The following is a 21,195-nucleotide window of genomic DNA, read 5'->3' on the forward strand; positions in this document are numbered from 1 at the left end:
CCACCTCGAAGTTTCCTAGCTGTCGCGTGGTAAAAGATGCAGTATACTTTCCCCGCAGCGCAGTCCGGGGTAAGAAGCAGTGTACCCCTTATCGGGGGGTCGGGGGGACGCGCCCTCGGCCTAGACCCCTCCAAACGACCGTGAGCCTCGGCTCATTTTTCGCAACTGGGGGAAGCTCAGACGACCGCACCCCGAAAGCTGCTCTCTCCTTCTCATATCGGCCGAAGATAGCTCTCGTACCCTTGTCTTTCGTACTTCTACATCTACATCTCTCGGTCCTCTTTCCAATTCGATTAGACATTTCTTCCAACTTGACAATTGAACCTGTACCAGAAGTCAAGCTCAAGCAACAACGCAATCCTCCCCAACGAAATAGTAGGAAATCAGCAGCCATGGACGTCGCATCGCTCTTCAACGTCAAGGTAAAGATCAAGCTCCCTCTCCCTCGTCCTTCTCACTACCCAAATCCTTCTCCTCCTCCGAAACCAAACCCCCAAACACAAAGCTAACCCCCCTTCCCACACAGGACAAAAACATCCTCGTAACAGGCGGCGCAAAAGGAATAGGCTACATGATCTCAGAAGGCTACGTCACAAACGGCGCGACAGTCTACATCTCCTCCCGCGACGCAAAAGCCTGCTCCGCCTCCGCCGCCGCCCTCACAGCCAAAGGCCCCGGAAAATGCCACGCCATCCCCGCCGACCTCCAGAAGCTAGACGACTGCAAGCGCCTCGTTGACGAGCTCGCCAAGCAGACGGGCGGCAGACTCCACGTCCTCGTGAACAACTCGGGCGCCGCGTGGGGCGACGCCTTCGAAACGTACCCGGACGCCGCCTGGACCAAACTCTTGACGCTGAACCTCCAGCGCGTCTTCACTTTGACACAACTCGCCGCGCCCCTGCTCGAAGCCGCCTCTTCCGGCGCGGGCGCGGGCGACCCCTCGCGCATCATCAACATCGGCAGCGTAGACGGCCTGCGTGTCCCGCTCATCTCCTCGTACGCCTACAGCGCGAGCAAAGCGGGCCTGCACCACCTCTCGCGCGCGCTCGCCAGGGAACTGGGGCCCAGGGGCATCACGAGCAATACCTTGGCTTGCGGGCCGTTTGAGAGCAAGATGATGGCGGCCACGCTCGAGACGATGCGCGATACCATCGAGGAGGAGATTCCGATGCGGAGGATCGGGACGCCGCAGGACGTCGCGGGCGCGTGTCTGTTCTTGAGCGGACGGGCGGGCGCGTTCGTGACGGGGGCGACGATTACTGTTGACGGCGGGATTGTGTTGGCTTCCAAGTTGTGAGATGGTGCCTGGGGGAGGGCATGTTTGGGAGTGTAGACATGTGTAAATGGAAATGTCATCAAAGGGTTTTGATTCATTCTTACAGGCTCAGGATCACGGCAAGAATATGAAGGAAAGATAGGAGAGCGAACGGCAGCCAATCATTGGGGCCATGTCACATTAGAGATACCGCGATCTTTAACCCAAAAGAGTGTTGGAAAAGACCAGATAGAATGGCCATATTTCTTTATAAATCAAAACGTGTAAAGCAAGATCTAGGTAAGACCGTTTGTCCTCCTCAGTGGTATTCATACAGGAAAAATAGTAAATAAAAATGGTGAGCGGAATCCAATTCAACTGGGTCGTGGTAGATGCCCAGGTTTCTTCCCTCCTAAAACGCCAAAAGTCGTGTCCAGAATTCGTGATATCAAAACGAAATTCCCCGCAATGCAATTATGCCCCCCGTTTGTTCCGTGTACGCCATTTGTTGTGTGAATGTGTAGTAGTGTGGTTGCGTGTGTTTATCATGAAGAAAACCCCCAGTGAAATGAACCCGATGAGATGAGTCTTTGTCTATCCCCGCCTCTAATCACCGAGAAGAAATGCGAAACCGTGTAGAGTTCCCCAGAGACTTCAATGTCGATTAAATGTCGTGCAGCGAGCGGGTGAAGAGGAAAAGCGAGTGAGTGAGAGTGTGAGAGGAAGGGAAAGAGATGGGCCGAGGAAGGCCACGCCAGTGCCTGAATCTGGTGAGGGGAAGAAGAGCTAAGGGAAGTCCAGTGTCGTCGGTTTAATGGCACGGCAAACTCTCTCTCTCGCCCTGGTCCCCCTCTGCCCCGACTCCGCCGAAGCGTTGGCGCGGTGCCTCGGTTTCCCTCTCGGCCCCGTAACAGCGTTTCAGCGGGGTCCTCTCATCCGATGAAATTCGGAGTATTCGTTCCTCAAAATGACGGTCTGAGCCAGTTGGAGAAAAAGGTTCCCGAGACGATGGGAAAACCTCGGTCGCTTTCGGACTCTTTCTTTGCGTGAACCGAACAGAATGCGGCATCCATCTATGAGAGCCCGCAAGACTCAAAGTCGCGCATCATGACGGCCATCTGGGCACGTTTTGCGGCCTCGGCGACGAGAGTGAAGTCGCGGAGGAAGGCCTCGGTTGAAGGGGGCTGCTGGCCGTTGGGTTGGGGTGGCGCCATCATCTGGTTTGTGGACATGTGCGACGATGAGGAGGAGATGGAGGACGTGGAGTCCTGGCGCTTGGGAGACTGGATTGGTGCGTTCATGGTGGGCGGTGTGTGGTGGGTGATGTTGATGATTTTCGAGATGTTGTTGTGGTTGTGATACGATTCTCTCAATGACGAGAGAGGGTTGGAGTATTCGGGTGTGGGATGATTACTGCGTAGTGCCAGGAACCAAGGTCGGAGAAGGGGGCGATGGATGGTTGGTGGTATTATATTCCCCAGATCTTCGATTTCGGAGCGCAGATCTTGACTCTTTATGTGAGACCCCGAGTAGCACAGGTACCTGAAAAGTAGGTGATGTCAGGCAGGGGGTGGGGAGGAGGAAAAGGCGGGATCAAGAAGCTAAGAAGGGTGGAATGGGAAAAGTCCGACAAGAGTGAAGGTGCGGAAGATCTCCTTTTGTGAAAAAAGGAAGGATAGTCGACAGTGAGTGCGGAGTAGGTAGACACGAAAAAAGTACGTGTAGTGTCTGAGATTTTACTTAAGACCAAGCAACGAGCAGCGGGAATGCCGTGAGGCGTGGGGTGTGTGGGTGAGGACGGCGGCTGGTTTAAAGTGATCGTGGGACGACCCTGGGTTGTCGGTGACAGGCTATAATTGCGGGACCGCTTGTCTTTGCTTGCAACAATATTGGATGGGCAATATTGGAATTCGGCGCGATTGCGGATTACCAACCCTTGCTCCGGCAGCGGGTAACAAGGCCAAACGAGTCGGTGGATAGATTGAGCGAGCGAGCGAGTGCGTTGAGAGGCAGATAACCGAGCGGGAGGCAGGCCAAGTTTTGGTTTCTCTTTTTTGGCAAAATAGAAAGAGGGAGAGGGAGAGAGAGTGATTCGCAGAAGTGAGACAGGCAGAAGGGGGATCGGCGATACCACAGTCAGGCGCGGAGGGATGTTGCGACTCTTATGTGTGGGATATCGTTCGAGTGTGTAGCAGCTGAGCCAGGCCTGGAGGACAGAATAAGGCGAGTGTGAGTCGGTAGTCGACGCGGGCTTGCTTGCGTAGGTATGCGGGATAGTGTGGGTGGTAGCAGCAGCGTTTCCTTGCTTGAGTCTATGTAGGATTCTGAGCCGAAAGAAGGCTGGAGCAAGTAGTCTATTGTGTGCGAAGTACGAAGTAGAGGACAGACAGCTCGTACGGGTTTGTGTGTGGGTGTGCGAGTGATGATGTGATGGGCTTGTCTTTGATTGGGGTTGGTTCGCGGGTTGTCCAGTTGACTTGCTTTTGATCCAGACGAGGAGCGTGGGTGGGTGTGGTTGAACAGTTAAAAGTGTGGGAGGAGTGTGGGAGGGATAGGATAAATGTGGTAATTGGGCCAGGAAAGCTTGGGGTGGGCGAGTCGAGAGGATAAAGAGAATAATATCAGAGGTGTGTGCAGGTGTGTGTGTGTGCGCGAGTTTGTGTCGTCTGCTTTTTCCCATCTACCGACGCAAGACCGAGATGGTTGTCCGGGTTTGGTTATTTACTTTGCCAAAGTAAGTGTACACGGTTACGGAGAGTAGCCGCGGTTGAAGAATCCATCTTATCTCCAGTTCTTTTTTTTTTCTTCCCTCTCTCAGTCTTCCTCTGCCCAGCGGGGAGAGGGAAGAAAAAAGAGGGACGATACTCCATATGTCTTCACGTTATTTCCCGCCGTCTCATCCATGACGCTCTTTGCCCTGGACCCGACCAACTCCTGGAGCCGCGATAATAAGTCCGAAGATGGAGGTGGATAGGGTGAGTGAATGAGCGAGAGCTTGGTATGACGCCGAACCGCCGTCTGCATGGTTTCCTTCTCTCTCTTCCTCACTCTCTTCGCCTATCGTATCGCCTCGGCTTCCTCTCTTTGCCTCGTCAAGGAGACAACGACGCATGCTTATCCATCAACCCCAATAGCCACCTACGACCCAGCATGGCCCAGCCCAGATCAACACCAAGCAGCCTGCTTGACCTGATGTTTGTCATTGCGGGGAGGTACTTTCAGAGGCACAAGCGTCAGGCGTAAAGCCTCGCGGTAAACGTCGCCAAAAGCAGTAACTGAGGGCCTCCATGTGCCAAGTACCGGTACATCTTCCCCCATCTGAGGCGGGGGGGAAGGGGATTTGCACCTCGTCTCGCGACTCAGCAAAGGCCAAAAGGCTTTCAGGGTCTCTGCGGATCAGCGGCTCGAGCGACCGCTGTGGCAGGTTCGGAAGAACACGCTCACAGTGCTTGACAGGCTGGAATGGGGGAATCCTGAGCGGCGGGAACGGAGGAGAGAGGTCGGCCTTCTCGCCGTCGAGCGTTTCGCAGTGTGGGGTAGGTATCCGTCGAGCCAACTCTTCACAAAAAGGCAGCATGTCATGGTGCGGCGTGCCTTGGTGCTGGTTCCTGGGGGGGCAGGTTGTCACGATGGGCCGGGGCTGGAAGCATGGGGGTGGCCTCGGCTCCCCATGTATCGGTACCTGCGTGTCTGCTTTTCCCTTGATGCGCCGTCAGCGAGAGACTCTGGGCCGTTTCTCCGCATGGTACTGGATCGCATCAAAACCGCCCCTGGCTGCGTGATCCTGGGAAAGAAGCTCAAGAGCCAATGCACGGAAGCCCTGCCTCGTTCGATTTCGGCCTAGGACGAGGGAGACAACAGTTCGACGATGACATGCTCTGCTCCACTTGGAGAGGACCAAGATTGCGCTATCCGTACCAGCCTATGTGATTGTGTGCCCATGCCCCTCAAGACCCGTCCATCATAGGCACAGTACGGATATTGGCCTGCCCTGTTACGGAATGTCTTTCCTTTCTGGCGTATGGACGGATTAATGACTGAGAGACGCAGGCGGAAGCGGACGATGCGATGTGATGCGATGCGATGCGGTGCGAGATACTCGATCACAGGCTCGAGTAGGATGATGTAGTATCCCGCCCCGGAGGATGGTCCTCAAAGCTGGGCTAGAGTAGATTGGGCAATCATATGGTAGAGCAACGACTGTGCCTCTTGCTGCTGCTGCTGCTGCTGCTGCTGCTGTTCGAACAGCACAAGCCTCAAGGTAAGGTGAGGTGGTTTCGCGGCGCTGGGTTGATGCGGGCTGAACTCTATCTTGAACGGGATTGCGGGGGAGAACTCCATGAGGGGGGGAAATCACAAGCCTCGAACTTGTTCCAACATCTCCATCAACACAAAGAGAAAAGCCGGGGAATCTGCGAGCGATTGCCAAAACTCAAAACGATGCAAGATCTGGTGGCTCCTGATTCAAGACGCCTCTTTCCATTTTGCTTGTGATTTCCCCCAGTCTCTGCTCCTCTTGCCTTCCACATTGACCCCTCCAATTGATGGAGGTTGAAGCCTTCGTCTTCGTCAGCTCTTGCCTCTTTGGCTGAGCAGGCACCTCTTGCCTCACTTTCCGCGGGATGGCTGTGCGCAAAGGGCCGTTGACGGTTGACGTATCCGTAAAAGACTTTTCTGCCTGGGCTTCCCGCTGCTCCTTACGTTGCGTGGTCGTGGATACGGATACTCACGTAAGGCAACAAAGCTGGGGCTGGAGAAGTGGCGACGGTTGTTGTTGGTCTTGAACTTGGTCCATCAGACTCCATGCTGCCAACACTTATCACCGAGAGCCACGAGAATCCTGGGAGATGCCGGCTTCGGTGGAGACATGTGAAGAAGAACCGAACGATGTTGACGGCGCATCCGTTTTCTCTGTGGAACTCTCCAGGCTTTCCACCCCACACGACAGCTAGCTTCTTCGGCGCCTCGCCTTAACTTTTTTTTCTTCGTCTCGAGCGACCGTCGAACGCGCATGTCCGCCCCTCCGCCGCTTGGTTTTCCGACCTCGCTTCATCCTAGCGGCATGCTTCCCGTCTGGGGGCCCTCTGGGCAGTGGGCTTTGGTCTCAAGCAACGGAAAATCTCGGGACGGAGATCTCCCACGTTTGACAAACGTGTCCCACTCTGGAAGAGAGGGAAGGAAAAAAAAAAAGCTTTCCCCACGGCTGCCCCGCCAAAACGTTCTCGCTGAGTCGCTCCAGCCAAATGCGAGGCTTCGGAATACCTTCGGCATGAGAATCTCCGAGAGGTAACACAGGCCGCGGCAGGATGATGCTCATGTTGGACCACTCTCTTCTGATCCAAGGGCGAGAATCATGCAATATACATATGCCGGAGAATGGTAAATTTTCTTTCTTGCCTGAATGCCTTGTGCGTCTCTTTTCTGACTGGCAAAAATTGAATCAGGATCCTCCCTCACATCGATTCTTGGAACGCAGCATTCGGAACCTGGCCCTCCACAGCATGCGTACGAATAGCCAAATGTGCAACAGCGTACCTAGTCTCGGACGAACAAGTTGACGACAGCTTGGATTGGGAAGGTTCCTCCTAGCCCATCGCCTAGGACCATGCAGTTTTAGTCGAAGCTACCTAGGTAAAGTAGGCGGGCAGTGGCAGGTCAACCTCGAATTCTGGTAGCAACGCATGTCCAGCGTAAGGTAGTCGCCGTGGTAGACGGCCTCAACTTCCGATTAGCTCGCCAGTGTTCGAGTCAACTCGCCGAGGAGCTGCTCTGCAAGCGTCGAAGCAAAAACTGAACGAGGTGCCCATCGAGGTCCAGAGCCATCAAAAGAGGTGTGGAGGGGGATGGAATCGATCGATGGGCCATGCTTCCTCTCCGTAATAGCGTCGGCGCTGGCGTAGGCGCATACACTTGCATGCTCTGCACGAGTCGCGCGATCTTTCCTTCTGGCATGTCAATACGTAGTGCTCTGTGCCTGGCCGTCATGGCTCCTGTCAATTTTTCAAGGAATGGCTCAATGCCTGCCGGGCAGTGTCCGGTGTGAGTGCCCGCCGTGACGGACATTGTTCCTGCGGGCGGGTCAGCTTTCTTCCTGCAACCACGTCAAAAGTGACCAACTGTATCCGTAGCGATGTCGAGGATGGATTGTCGACGGCGGAAAATCCGTAACGGCGGTAGGAGAGACCCATTTGGGAATTGGGCGAGGAATTTGACCGAAAGTACCGGGGGTCACCTTGCGACCCCGGAGAAGAAGAGGAAGACGCAGAACCTGAGGCCCCCACCCGCTAGAAGGTCTCTCGAATCTGGGAAATTCACCGCGGTTGATCCGGAGCCACTCACCTTGGGCCGCCGACCGAGGGCACGCTATCGTTTGGCACTTCTTCCAAGTTCCGGGGCACGCCGACATCGCCCCGCCGCCGAGGCAGGCAACTCTGGAATTTGAGCGAGATTCCCATGACCTTTCCAGCCAGTGACACATGGGAATTCATTCAGTCTGATGAACGGGACTTTGGCTCAAGTGACCCGCCAATATACGGAGTACTTGCAAGAAAAGCATTGCTACGGATATGTTCGTGTCAATCAAAAGCTGCATCGGGGACGAGGGCAGATTCAGAAAGAAGAGGCATACCGCAATACAGTCAAAGACAGGGATGTCACACGAAATTCAGGGTCCATCCACGGCGCCGCAAACCCGCTCCGTCTTCCCACAGCCGCAGCAGAGTATCCCTAACTGACTGGACGGCCGCTGGACACGGCTGCAGCTCTCCTGCAGCTGTCCCGGTAGCTTTATTCAAACCAGCAAACGGGCGTCCATTCATGCACTTGCTGTCCACTGGCCCATGGTCCACGGTTCAACGTCTCCATGCCCATATTCAAGAGTAAGAGTGGGATAAGGCAACGACAAGGAGAAATAAAAACCCTCATGCAACACTAAGGTAGCAAATTCTGGCACCATCCACTTTATGCCCCTGTCTCGCCCCGAATGCGCCGAGAAAATTGAGGACGATGAGGAGGAGGAGGAGCGGGAAAGTAGACTTCGGGAGCAAAGACCCCTTATCTCGCATGGAGAAGCGATAAATTACTCCGAAAACACAGGATGGGCGGTGTAGAAAGTTGCGCATCGCGACGGGCATAATCGTACAACCACACGAATACCTTTCGGAACAACAGACGTCTCCATCAAATCTCGTGAATCCAACCAACCAAATCACGAGCTACCTACGGAGTATACCGATTTCCTGACCTGAGGCCCAACTTCGAGGTTTGAGGAAGGTCGCTACAGCATACCGCCCCGCGATTCCGCGAGACCGAGGCACGCCGCTCGCCGCACCGCTCCCACTCGTTCCCCTTTCTCCCAGAGCAGCAAATCGCACCAACCAGCCACGCGGCGGCACCACATCTTTTCCCCCGAGCTCATTCTGCATCCCATCCCGCAGCTCACCCCCCGCCGAGCTCCGTCTACCGGACACCCGACCTCCACACCCCTCGGCTCAATCTCCCCGCATCATACCACGGGAGCTCTCCGTTCCATCTAACCCGTCCAACCACATTCACCCCCGGGACTCCTGCCCGCCCGTCCGCCTTCATCACCGACCGAACCGGCCTCGCCGAAGTAAGCCACGTCCGGCGCCGACGCCGCTGCCGCAAGCTAGCCATCATGCCGGACAACACCCCGAGAAGCTGGTTCGCCGTTCCGGCCCCCGTCGCCGCCCTCTTCCGACGCTTCCCCCTCGCCGTCTACCCTGCCAACGACCTACCCCTCCGCAGTCCCTCCCGCGGCGACACGCCAACACTATACGTCTTCATCGCGGACGACGATGCCCCGAGGGGCCGACCGAGCTTCAACCCCTCGTGTCTAAAGTGGCAGGTTCGTTTCGATGTCTCCCTCCTCTTCCCTAGCGACATGCTCACCATTGCCTACACTCGTCCTCCGCCTTTTCGCGCAACATCCAGCTAACCTCCCCTCCCAAACAGACCTTTCTCAAAATCGCCGGCGTAGACTTCCACATCGCCCCCTCAACAAACCACGCTTCCCCCTCCGGCGCCCTCCCCTACCTCCTCCCGCCCTCCCCTCTCCGCCCCATCGCCGGCGCCTCGAAACTCGAATCCTACGCCCTAGAAAACACAACCCTCAAGAGGCTGCCCGTGCTCTCCTCCTCCTTCTCGACCTCCTCCACGCCCGACGCGGAGCTCAAGGCGCGCGAGCAAGCCTACCAGTCCTTGCTGGATCACCGCCTCCGCGCCGCCTGGCTACACGCCCTCTACCTCGCCCCCGCGAACGCGGACCTCCTGTCGCGGCTCTACATCGAGCCGGCGTCCAAGAACCCCGTCGTCAGGCTGACGCTCGCGCACCAGGTCCGCGCGGCGGCCGAGGCCGAGGTGTTGAAGGTGACGAGGAGCGCGGTGGTGGATGTGGAGAGGGTACACGCTGACGCGCGCGCCGCGTTTGAGGCTCTTGCTGCGTTGCTGGAGGAGAACGGCAGCAGTCGTAGTAGAAGTACCTCGGAAAAGGGGGGAGAGGGTGGTGGTGGTGGCGGTGAGTGGTTCTTTGGCTGCGAGGGCCCGACGCTGTTTGACGCGTCTGTCTTCTCGTACACGCAGCTGCTGCTCGACGAGGAGTTTGGGTGGGTGGACGCGTCGCTGTCGGAGATTCTGCGCGAGTTCCCTGCCCTGGTGAGGCATCGCGAGAGGTTGCTGGAGAGGTGCTTTCCTGATAGCGAGGAGGGGGTCTTGGTATGATGAAAGCAAAGTAAACAGCTGCTTCAGAGCGAGACAAGGAGGGAAAAGCAAAGCGGAAAGGGCCGGAGGCTACCGGCTCATTTGCCGTATAAGACGATCGGAATAGACATCCGCCTATAAGTGACGGAATAATAAATCATCAGTATGGCACGGCAGGTCACCGAGGTACCATAGAGAGTTACCTAGAGGCGGCTTGCCAGCGTTTGCGCTTCTCAACTTATAAGTTTTTCTTTCTCTATTGGGTGACATCTATTGTTTCGATATTACGCGTATGATGCGAGACGTGTCTGGATGAGGCGTCATTTCTAGACCAATGTCTTTGCGGAATCGGACAAGATATTTCTCTCTCTTTCTCGACCGACATTTGTTTGGCTTGAATAATTTGACGTTAGATCATGTACCTAGTGATTTGTGTGCGACTTGGTCTCCGCACTAGATCTCTATTCCAAGAAAGCATTCGATTTGATGTTTGTTTATCATCCAAGTGAGTTAAACCCCTTTTTCTCGTTTCGACTAGGCCGTCCAGCTGTCTCGAGCGAGTGAAGTTGAAAGGGGTGTTTATCAAATATGGCCACACAGCCTGATTGAACCACGAGAGCCTTTGAGGAACATGTGAAGTTAATGGCCATCTGAACCTGGCCAAGTTGGCTTGTTGCCTTTCATAAGCCTTGAGGCGCTCATCGGATGCTTAGTATTTCGGGCAAGGGAAGAGGGATCGCTGACGGCTTCGCAGGCAGACGCGGCCGGGTACTATTTTGAACAGTGATATGGGGACCAAGGCCTATAGACATGGTGCGACGGTTTTCTATCAGAGTAAGTTACCAATGCCATGGTATAAGGTGCCAGGAGTAGAATGAACTTTATCCTTTCACTGTTGAACGTTGAAGATGTCAGCGGCTGGCTCATTCATACCAAGAGGGCAGGTAGAGCATTGTAAAACACCAAGCTGTACTAAAGATGAATCACCATGTCCTCTGGTATTATTCGTCAGTTGGCTAAGTACAGTGAATCAAGTTCTTTCCCAAAAGTCTGGGACACGAGGATGCAATCAGCAAACCAAGGATATTGTGAGTTTCATGCCTCTACCTGGACCTTCAGTCCCGTTCATAAAAGGATATCGCGGTGGATCGCGGAATGAGACTGGCACTACAGCTAGTCGCGATATCTGCATCGCGATTTCATTTTCTCAAATGGTGTATGGCGTTTTAGGCCAGCAACGTAGAGGTAGAATGATATGCTCTAAGCAACTAACAAAGACTCGTCATCTTTCATATCTTCGCACAATAGGAGGCTCCTTTCAAAAAGATCTGGAATGGAACGGGCTGGTCTCAGTATCGTCAAGGAAGTGAAGCATAGGAGTTTCTATCATTGGAACAAGAGACGCAGCGCACACGGGTTGGTTTGCCGTCGCTACAGGCAAGTGGCCAGTTGTCTCTTTGACAATGGACAAGCGCTAGGCATTGGCTGCTAGAGCCCAAGCACGAAGTCCTACTTATTTTCTTGAGCGCTCAGTTCCCTTGACACAAAGACGAGATCACGGTAATGTGTTCCAGCTTGTACGCAGCGTCAAAGTGTCATCTTCTTTTCGCATACGAGGCTCGGACACAGAAGCAGAACCTCTTTCTCCGCGTTCAATACTTCCAAAACGGATAATCAAAGCAGAAGATGAGCGCTAATTAGGAAATGGTTATGGTACAGCCAGGTAGAGCGTATGTGATTGTATCAAATCGGTGTAATACTTTTGAAAGTAGACTTTGGTCCGAAACCTCCCTGACTGTAAGTCAAACCGACCCGCCACAACAACAAATTGTCGACAAGAGACAAAGGACAATGAGAAAATATGAAAGATATCAACGAAAAAGAGCAAAAAGTGAAACCAAATGCCCGAGGAGCAAAAGATATGATCAGTGGGAGGCTTGAACTCCCGGCCTTGGCATTACACAACATTTCAGATGAAATATTAGTACCACGCTCTAACCAACTGAGCTAACCGACCAGTTGTTCTTGAAAATGTATGGGCCTTGCGCACCTCATTGGGCTGTGTTTAGCCGGGCGGCCCACCAACCGCCGAAAACCCTCCCCCCATGGGATCAAGGACGAAGAAGATGAAGAGATAGAGCAAGAAGCGAAACCTAAAGAGCGAGAGAAACGGAAGTTCGTATTCGGCGACAAAAATCGTCCATGCGGCAGCCATGTCAGAAGCTCATCTCTCGAGTGAGGCTCGGCCGGCAAGGCTTGGGTTAGGATGAGGAGGAACCTGACAAGAACAAACGGCCGGCTTTCGACAGCGACGCCGTGTTCCCACAGGCACCTGCGTCGGGATGTTTCCCCTGCCCGACTTCCGGTCATGTCTCTCAGTCAGGCCTGTCTATTGCACCGGACCGTGAGACATACTTTGGCAGTTTGAGTTGCTGTCGTGGTGAAAGGGCGAGACCGGACTGATGGCAAGCAGCGGAAGATCGACAACAACCTCAGAGGGGTTCAGAGTGAACAGAAGAAGCTCGTAATCGATGATGACCCGGCAACATTCCGCGCTGCCAGGAGTTTAAGCGACGCCCCCCGCGAAGCGATCCCGGCGCTGGGGGCTGAATATAGCCCCAGGCATGCATACTAATAATAATAGCCGCAGCGAGAGAGAGAGAGAGAAAGAGGCAGCCCCAGGACCTCTGTCTCTCAGCCAGTCACCTTGGAAGGTCAGCTGCAGCCCGTTGCTGCAAGACTGCGTCAGATCAGGTCCGGCGGCTCGGGGTGCTGGGTGCTGGGTGCTGGGTGTGGAGGGGGGCGTCAATGACTATCGATTTGTCCTGCAGGGCCTGCATGTTGGCAGCAAATGTTGGCTCGCTGCTCACACAGCTACTTCGCACTCCGTATCCGCACACTACGTTGCAGTATACCTGCTCAGTCACACAGCCTACCCGTACTCCATACATCTAGGAGTTTGTAAGCTTGCGCTCTGCGGCTCGGAGTTCCATGCAATGGGATTGGGAGGAGAGAAAGTCTATCCCCCACCGTCAGTGCGACGCTTAATCTGGACGGGGGACGGAGCACAGGCACAACCAGAGGCATGCCATCCGAAGTTGTGGGAACATGGCCGCTGCAACCCTTGGACCGGCAGGCCGTTCGCTCGGAGGCAACCCCTCCTGCATTTCGCATTTCCTGGGATCGCAGATGGAAACGAGATTTCCATCAGGATGCTTTGTTGTGTGTTCCGACTTCAAGAAGGGTGACTTTGGTTGATCCATAGTAAGGTAAGCAGGCAAGACAAGAAACGTCAGAAGCCGCAGCCATAATCGATCCATGCTGTTAAATGTCTTTAAACCCTGCTTGCGGCTTTCACGACGAGTGGAGGATCCCTCTCAGGTTGTCTGGCACCATCATTCCTCCTCGTCTGGGGCGCCTCACATCTCACGCCATCCGTCCAGTTCCTCCTCAACTCAGCCTTACCACGCCAATCTTTCCCCTGGAGAGACATTGCCCGTTGTACGGAGTACAGTCCCTGACTTGAACTAACCGTCATGTTCACACTATCATCTTAGTTCGCCCGGTGGCAGGTTAGCGTGGACCCCATGCTGAAAGTGAACTCTGGACTCCTACGGACTCAAGGACTGTGGCCTGCGGTCTGCGGACTCGCAGACCAAGACGTTCATTTCCATTTTGTTCCTTGCGCCTCGTCCAATCGCACCTCCCCCACGAAAAGAGCGCGCCCCCGGCAGCCCTACAACTGCTCTCCTCTCTTCTCAGCTGTGCCCCAGCATCTCAATCCCCTTCTCCCCCCCCCTGATTTCTGGCTGGGCAACAAAAAGACTGAGATGCCTGTCTTTGCGTGACTGAACTTGGGCTTCTCAGCTTTCTCTCATCTTTTCGATCTTTTTACGCTCGCTACCTGTCTTGATACCGCTCGTTCGCTCGCCCGTACTTACAGTAACTCTAACTTACCTTGCGCACTTACACCAACCCTCGTCAACTCGCGAGTCACGGAGGAAGCCCACCTTTGACAAGGGCAATAGAGATACCTCCGATACCGAAGACGACGGCCGTCCCGATATGAGTTACGCCGGAAACAATGACGCACAATAGAGGCTTTGGTGCTTCTTACCAACCTCCAGACGCGCCGCAGCAGAGACCACGACTGGCGCACCAGAGTTCCAACGTGTCCGACGTCAGCGACTTTGAGAGCCCTTCTTACGACGGGCAGCATTCGGCAGCAATTCGTGGGAGGGATTCCCTGGTCTCGCTCCAGTCCTACTCTAATCACACTTCGCCGTCGCCGCACGACTCGGACCATCAACTTCACCGGCGACCCTCGACGACTTCCACCTGGACCGCATCCTTTTCCTACACTGGAGCTGCCGGATATGCGTCTCTGCCTCCGCCTTCCGGCCCTGATTTCCCTAGAACGCCCTCGCACTTGAGGCGGAATGTTGGTCGCGCACCATCGCGACGCGGACACGAGACCATCCCCGAGGAAGAGCATGATCTCTCCCTCCTGCGCTCCGCCGCACCCATAGGCCAATCGTCGCAGTACGAGTCGGTTCCGGATAACGAACCCATTTTCGATGTAACTGCTGCGCTTGGCCCGATGGGCTATCAAGATGATGCGTTCCTTAGAAGATTGCAGGAACAGGAGGCGAGCGGTCATCTCACCGGTGGTCTCGGGGCTGGGTTCAGGCCGGACACCACGATCAAGGGCGAGGATCTGCTCTCGTCGTCCCCGTTGCCTAAGAGGTCCTCCCTTACGCGGTCCTTTTCTCGTCGTCAGAAGTTGGGTCGTGCAGCCACCATCAAGGACCGCGGCCAGGATGAGGCTAATAAGCAGGGGAAGGTCATTGAGGTCATCATCGAAGACACCCCCGAGGAGGCCGCTCGGCGGCAGGTAGACCAGGTCGATCTCAGCGTTGTCGCGGGACCGAGCATCATGGGCGACGACGCAAGCATACGGCACGCCACGTTCCCCGTCAACAGGAGCCAGAGGACACAGGTCTTTTACCCGCAGCCCAACTGGAAGCCCTTTTCGATGAGATGGCCATATCTCACCGCTTTGATCGTTCTGTCGGTTGCCCTCGCCGTCATGGTCGAGTTCCTGTACCAGAGATCGCAGACTCATCCTCTGGTCAAGTTCAAAAGTCCCGCCGATGTTCCGGGGCTCGAGTACTTCGCCGTCAAGTTCCTGCCGACAATCCTCTCCGTTACGTACGGTGTGTTGTGGCAGGTCACCGACTTTGAAGTGAAGCGTCTCGAAGCGTACTACCAGCTCTCGAAAGAAGGAGGTGCACTTGCAGCCGAGTCCATCAACGTTGACTATGTCACCAGCCTGAGTTGGCTGCGGCCTTTCCGAGCGATCAAACTGCGGCATTTTGCGGTCGCCGTGTCTTCCATCGCGACCTCCCTGGCTGTGTCGTTGGTGCCAACCTTTGGCGCTGCGTCCTTCTTTTTGTATCCCGATAGGGCTACACGCCTTGCGCATCCCAACGGCGACAAAGAGATCAAACTGAATGCCATCTGGTCGAGGCTGCTATCCTCCACCCTCTGCGTCTGCGCCCTCTGCGGATGTATCCTCTTCTACATCCTCCAAAGGAGAAGGTCTGGTCTGTTGGCCGACGTCAAGGGCATTGCAGGTCTCGCGTCCATGGCGGTCGTCAGCCACATCCTCGTGGACTTTGCGGACCTGGACGTCGTAAGCCACCGCGACATCCACGACAAGCTGAAGCACCGCCGCTACGTCCTGCGCAACGCGTCGCTGGCCCCCGACGACGAGAACCCCGTGTCGTCGCAGGACACGGACAAGTACCGCGACGACCACCTGTCACAGAACCCGCACCCGCGATCCCTGCGGCTCGGCGGCTTCCTCCCGTTCGTCATCGGCATCGCCCTCTTCACGGGCTTCATCCCGGTGTTCCTCTTCTCCAGCGCCAGCATCATCACGTCCAAAGCGCCGTGGGTCGTGACCGCCCTGGCCGTCTGCATCAAGCTGGGCTGGGGCGGCCTCGAGACCGATATGCGCATGATGGAGCCGTACTACATCCTGTCAAAGAGGCACTCGTCGTCCAAGACGCTCACGCTCGACTACACGGCCATGCCATTCGCCCTGATGCCGTTCCACGCCTTCCTCAACGCCCACACGCTCATGTTCCTCGTCGGATTCGGCAGCATGATGGCCGAGGTTCTGACGGTGCTGCTGACCAGCCTGGCCACGGTCGTGGGCACAGAGTTCCTCGACGCCGCCTACGCCTCGCCGCCGGACCAGCAGGATCGACCCGGCGGTCACCACGGCGTCGAGGACGACGGCCCGGACCTCGGCGGCATCAACGCTGGACAGGAAACCGTCTCGTCCTTTTGGATCTCGTACGGCCTGGCGACCTTTATCCTCGTGTACATGGGCACCGTCGCGACCATCGTGTTCCTCCGGCGGCGGCACCCGTTCCTGCCGCGGCAGCCCAACACCATTTCGTCGCACCTCGCCTTCATCCACCAGAGCAAGATGATTTACGACTTTGTCAACACGGCGCGGATGAGCAACGCCGAGATGGCGCGGTACCTCGAGGGGCTCGGCAAGACGTACGGGCTGGGCTGGTTCGAGGGCCGCGACGGGCAGACGCACTGCGGCGTCGACGAGGAGGAGCTGCTGGGGTACTATAAGCACGGTATGGATTTCCAGGGGACGAACAAGCCGTGGAATCAGCAGTGGGATCAATATGATTGAATGTCGTTACCGTGGAACATACAAACCATGAGAGCGAGTTGGGAAAGGAAAAAAAGAAAAGGCGTTGAGATGGACTACGAGGGGGAAAGGGGGCGGCAGCTGTATCGGATGGGTTATGGAAACGGTGGTTTAAGCTGCTGCCTGGAGATGAATCGCATGGAAACGAGCACGAAGGCGTTCATTTCACTCGGAAAGGAACATTTCTGAGTGGGAAAAGGAGGCGGGAGTTTTATGGTTTTACATTTTTACATGAAATATGGTGGGATTTAGACGCATTTGATGAAGATGCATGCGGGTTTTTGGCTTCATGGTGGTGGGTGTTTGAGGAGCTTTATTATGGCTTGACGAGTACAGCGATTGAGCGTACCGCATGCATACAGAATTGATTTGATAGATGAAGGAATATAACGAATACCACTTCAACTTTTTACCATGTAATGAATAATCTCATCGGTTGAAAAGAGCGCGCCCATTTAGAGTACGTTCTCGAGTTGCATCAGATACCCGTAGAAATCGTGACATGCTGTACGCCATACGAAAATCGTAAGCCGGTCTGGTCTGGTCTGGTCTGGTCTGGTAAAAACAGCCATGTCGCCGGTTGCCCTGTCGATCCCCCGTGTTAGTGAGGGGGAGTGGCTCGCCGCCATTGCCAGTTTGGTTGGTTGATCACCAAGCCTCTGTTTTGTCGCGAGGTCGACGGGCTGGTACACTGTATCGCGATACAAGGGAAAAGAAAATCGAGTTCGAATCAAATGAACCGATCTCCTCTGGCTGTAACTACCAATTGACTACTCGGTCAATCTGATTGTTTCTGTAGCATTTGTAAGTCGGCGACTTTTCAGGATTTCTGTCTGAACATCCTCACAGACTGGTGTTCGCGGGCGACGGCTGACATCACGCTGCAGGGGAATTATGCACACAAACGTCGATTCCTTGTCTTCAGTAAACTGACAGCCCAAGCTAAGAACAAATACGCGCTTCGCGGGGTCAACCCGTCAATATCCTGCGCAGGATTTCCCGCCTCATGTCACTTTTCTCAGGAACTCTGTCACCTGTAGAGAATTGAATGGCATTGATGGATTCCCTCAACGGAAGCGGGCAATCCTCCACATTATGGCAAGGCTTTCGTGATTTATTTTAAGGCGTCGGGTCATTTATCTGCGGAGGGACAGAACCGGCCTTACGAGAAGAGAAGTCGCCTCATCGTTTTCGGGGCGGGTGCTAAATTGTGTGTTATACTGTGTACGGAGTACTTCAGTCCCTGTACCTTGAGCAGCATGACATAGATTAAGGTTGTCGATAAATGAGCATATAATTGCAAGGTGGGAATATGGGAGGAATTATGTTTTTTCTTCCCTCCCTTCTTCTTATGACAGAATTTGCTGCCTTGGAATCCTTAGAGAGGGAAAGATAGAAGAAAAAAACCATGCTGCAAGGAACAAGCCATTATTGGAAAATTCCTCAAGGGAGGCTAAGGCACGATAGTACAAGTCAAATGTTCCGAGACACATGGCAGTCGATGTTAAACGACGCAAGGAAAGTCTGCAGGTGGCATGCGGGCCCCAGCTTTGGAGATTGATCATTGATGAGCGATTATGGGAAACTTCGTCACCCCCATTGCTGTCGATGCCGTGAACAGTGGGTGTGGATTCGTGACGGGTTCCCACCAGCAATGTTTATTTTGGCTAAACGATTGGAGATGAGTTGCCGCCAGACTGGGAAAGGATTGTGATTTTCAGCGTAACACCGGGCCCCGAAGCACGCGTTGCTGGCGGGTGGCTGCCATACTGGCACCGCTGGCACGCTGACCACTCTGGCGAGATTTGAAAATGTGGGCTTTGCGGAGAAGGGAGCTGCAAAGGGAGATGGAATTGTTTCTGAGTGCTGTTTGATGTGCGCTCGTCTAGAGCGAGCCGGAACACGCTCGAAGCGAGAAATCTCAATCGTGGCGATGCACGGAGGATCCGCGTCTCGGGAGGGACCAACGAGGATGAAGACTCGCAGACTCTGAGTGAGAGTAGTCGAGGACTGTGCGAGGGAGGGAGCCAGACGGGTGAGAACAAGGTTCGGGCAGCGTCGCAATTGACTTCTTGTCGGCGGGAAGCCCTGCATAAGCAACATGAGGTAAAAAGGCAAGGTGAACGAACACAGCCTCTCGTGCCCGGACCTGCAACTGGAATTGTTACTGAGCAGAGTTGGGATATTCACTCACTAGAAAGTCTGTAACAACGGGCCAGCGGTTCATCAGCCCAAAACATTGGATGCTCGTCGATCATCAGTGTTAGCCTTGGAAATCTTGTTGGTTTATCGCCCATCCGTCTCCATCGTGGGCCGGAACAATGGTTTAGGTCGCTCGGCTCGGTGTGCCGCGGTGAGCTGTCAGCGTGAGGGAAGTCATGGTGCTGCAGAACATGTTACAGGGTGGAGGCTGGCAGACGGCAGCCTCAAGAAAGCGTTCTGAAAAGCGTTCTGAAAAGCGTTCTACTTTGTCTCTTGTGCTCTCATCAATTTTCGTATAGGCGATTTCCAAGAGTCCACGGCCTGCTGGACGGTTCAACCTCGCAACGGTAGCCTACCAATCGCCTTTGGGGCGGCTGGGCCATTTTTAGACGTCTCGGGCTCGTGATTCCCTTTTCCTGAGAAATGACCCCGGCCAGGTTCTATCCCGTTGGGACGAAACCACGCAAGCCGGGGGGCATGGATTTGTGACGTCGAGCCTGTTCAGTGGGCATCGGGCTGGGTAGACACCAGTGACTGGTCACCACTGAAGCCTTCGGTCACACTCGCTCTCCCGGGAGCCGGCATTTCAGGTGTGAGCAGGCAAGATACCCCGGCGTGGCATGGTCTGCTGGAGTAGTGCGTACGTACGCGTGCCCTTTGGAGAGAGTTGATCGTGGCAGTGCAGACTACAGAGACTGAACTTGATGAGAGAAACAGAGGAATTGAAATGAGCTGTGGGTTAGCCTTCTTCTTTGGCTTGGTCTAGTGCGTGCCGCTTCTTCCTCTGGTCGTGGTGCCGTGTTCCTGTTTCTCGAGGTGGTCTTGTCTGATGTCTGAGGCTAGGCGACACCCAAACACCCCGTGTCGCGGAGGTGCTTGAGATGAGAGCGGGCGAGGGAACATGCCAGCAGTAGCTACTTGGGCCCGTTTGGGTTTCTTGTCGTGGAGGCTTAGGTCTTGGAAGCATTGGAAAGTGTCTTGGAGAGTCTTGGAGATTTTCGGAGGCCCGGGACTGCGTGATCTGAGGTTTCCTGTGTAGGCTAGTCCGTTGACAGCATTCATTACGAGAAAGGAGAGGCTGGAGGCCGATGACGATGACCTGGACTGGAACGGGTTGTGGTGATGACTGTGCGTATGTTCGTACGCGGTGTACTGCGTAGCGCGGCGGCGGGCGGGGGCGATGTAAGCCGATGGGAGTTTATTAGTAGTCAGCATTCGTGTCTGCAGCCAGTGTCTGGGGGCTGGATTGAGAAGCTGAAGAACCTGCATCCGTATGGATAAAGCGAATAAGAATCAAAATGCAGACAGGATACGGGAGCAAAGATGGGACGGGGATTTGGATGAATGACCTTGGTAGACTTGAGGCTTGAGGCTTGGCCATGCAGAGCTGCAGGTGAAATATTCGGATGGCGGAAGGCAGTCGGTTTGCATGACGCTATGATTGCGGGAGTCCGCCAAGTTGGACGAGGATGTGAATGACAACGCCAACGACGATCGGGTCTGTGTTGTCGATGCTGATGCTGTTGGTGTAGCGGAAGGTTATAGAGAATATGGATTGGCGTAGTAGCGGGGTCATCGAGTACTGTAGAGCGAGTTGAATCTGGTCCACATGTGCCGTTCCGTGTCAATCATGGCTGAGAGTCTAGAGATGATGTTGATCTGCTAATCTCGGACCTTGAAGTTGATGCTTGAATAGTTTGGTTTGGTTTGGTATGCGTGGATTAGGCATTGTGCTGTTTCCACGGCATCTGGAATGTGTGGAATTTGCTCTGCCTCGTAATGAGTGACCAAAATACATCCTTGGGCACTGCAGCAACAGCAAGCCTGTGGTGTGTGGTGGTGGTGTTGCTTGGCTGATTCCAACAGTGACAGACAGCATTTCAGTTGACTTTGTGTGTCCATGTGTTCCGCTGGCTGCGTGTTCGTCTGGACCGTTCCTGACGGCTTTACGCGCCAGAGACAAGTAGCTCTGTTAGATCGATACGAGCTGAATCCAGTTTTGGGTACGGAGATACGAAGAGAGTACCTCAGGCTAGGTGGTGAAATACGTGTGAGAAAAAGTATACTCGCTGTCCCCGGTTGCGTTCCTTTGCAGCCTCGCCAAGCCGTACTCAGCAGGCAGTACCTCTTCTTCATCCCATTGGGCGCGTGTTCGCTTCTTCCCTCCTTCATCCTTCCCTCGTGTCTCCTTGGGAGTGTTCAAGTCCTTCCAAGTTCCCTCGTTCTCCCCTCCCACCACTTAAACAGGGGGGGCCCAAAACCAAGCGTCTCCAAGGTACAT

At 54.8% G+C, this 21,195-nt stretch overlaps 4 protein-coding genes across 4 annotated transcripts; 3 read left to right on the plus strand and 1 right to left on the minus strand.

The window, feature by feature from the left end:
- Positions 1–178: 178 nt before the first annotated feature.
- Positions 179–4,536, plus strand: HER10_EVM0007209 (short chain dehydrogenase/reductase family protein). Its single transcript, XM_035476772.1, has 2 exons — positions 179–422; positions 527–4,536. The coding sequence occupies exons 1-2, from the start codon at positions 393–395 to the stop codon at positions 1,295–1,297; spliced, it is 801 nt and encodes a 266-aa protein (XP_035338538.1). The 5' UTR covers positions 179–392; the 3' UTR covers positions 1,298–4,536.
- Positions 2,329–2,556, minus strand: HER10_EVM0003824 (uncharacterized protein; the record flags this gene model as incomplete). The annotated part of the gene is made up of 1 exon (XM_035473487.1): positions 2,329–2,556. The coding sequence occupies one exon, from the start codon at positions 2,554–2,556 to the stop codon at positions 2,329–2,331; it is 228 nt and encodes a 75-aa protein (XP_035338217.1).
- A 3,631-nt stretch (positions 4,537–8,167) lies between the features above and the next one.
- Positions 8,168–10,143, plus strand: HER10_EVM0011375 (uncharacterized protein). Its single transcript, XM_035480808.1, has 2 exons — positions 8,168–9,122; positions 9,230–10,143. The coding sequence occupies exons 1-2, from the start codon at positions 8,913–8,915 to the stop codon at positions 9,992–9,994; spliced, it is 975 nt and encodes a 324-aa protein (XP_035338911.1). The 5' UTR covers positions 8,168–8,912; the 3' UTR covers positions 9,995–10,143.
- A 3,201-nt stretch (positions 10,144–13,344) lies between these two features.
- Positions 13,345–17,713, plus strand: HER10_EVM0007182 (uncharacterized protein). The gene has a single exon (XM_035476747.1). The coding sequence runs from the start codon at positions 14,058–14,060 to the stop codon at positions 16,692–16,694; it is 2,637 nt and encodes an 878-aa protein (XP_035338534.1). The 5' UTR covers positions 13,345–14,057; the 3' UTR covers positions 16,695–17,713.
- The last annotated feature ends 3,482 nt before the right edge of the window (positions 17,714–21,195 follow it).

The sequence above is a fragment of the Colletotrichum scovillei genome (genome assembly GCF_011075155.1).
Source record: "Colletotrichum scovillei strain TJNH1 chromosome Unknown Contig00001, whole genome shotgun sequence".
Lineage (NCBI taxonomy): Eukaryota > Fungi > Ascomycota > Sordariomycetes > Glomerellales > Glomerellaceae > Colletotrichum > Colletotrichum scovillei.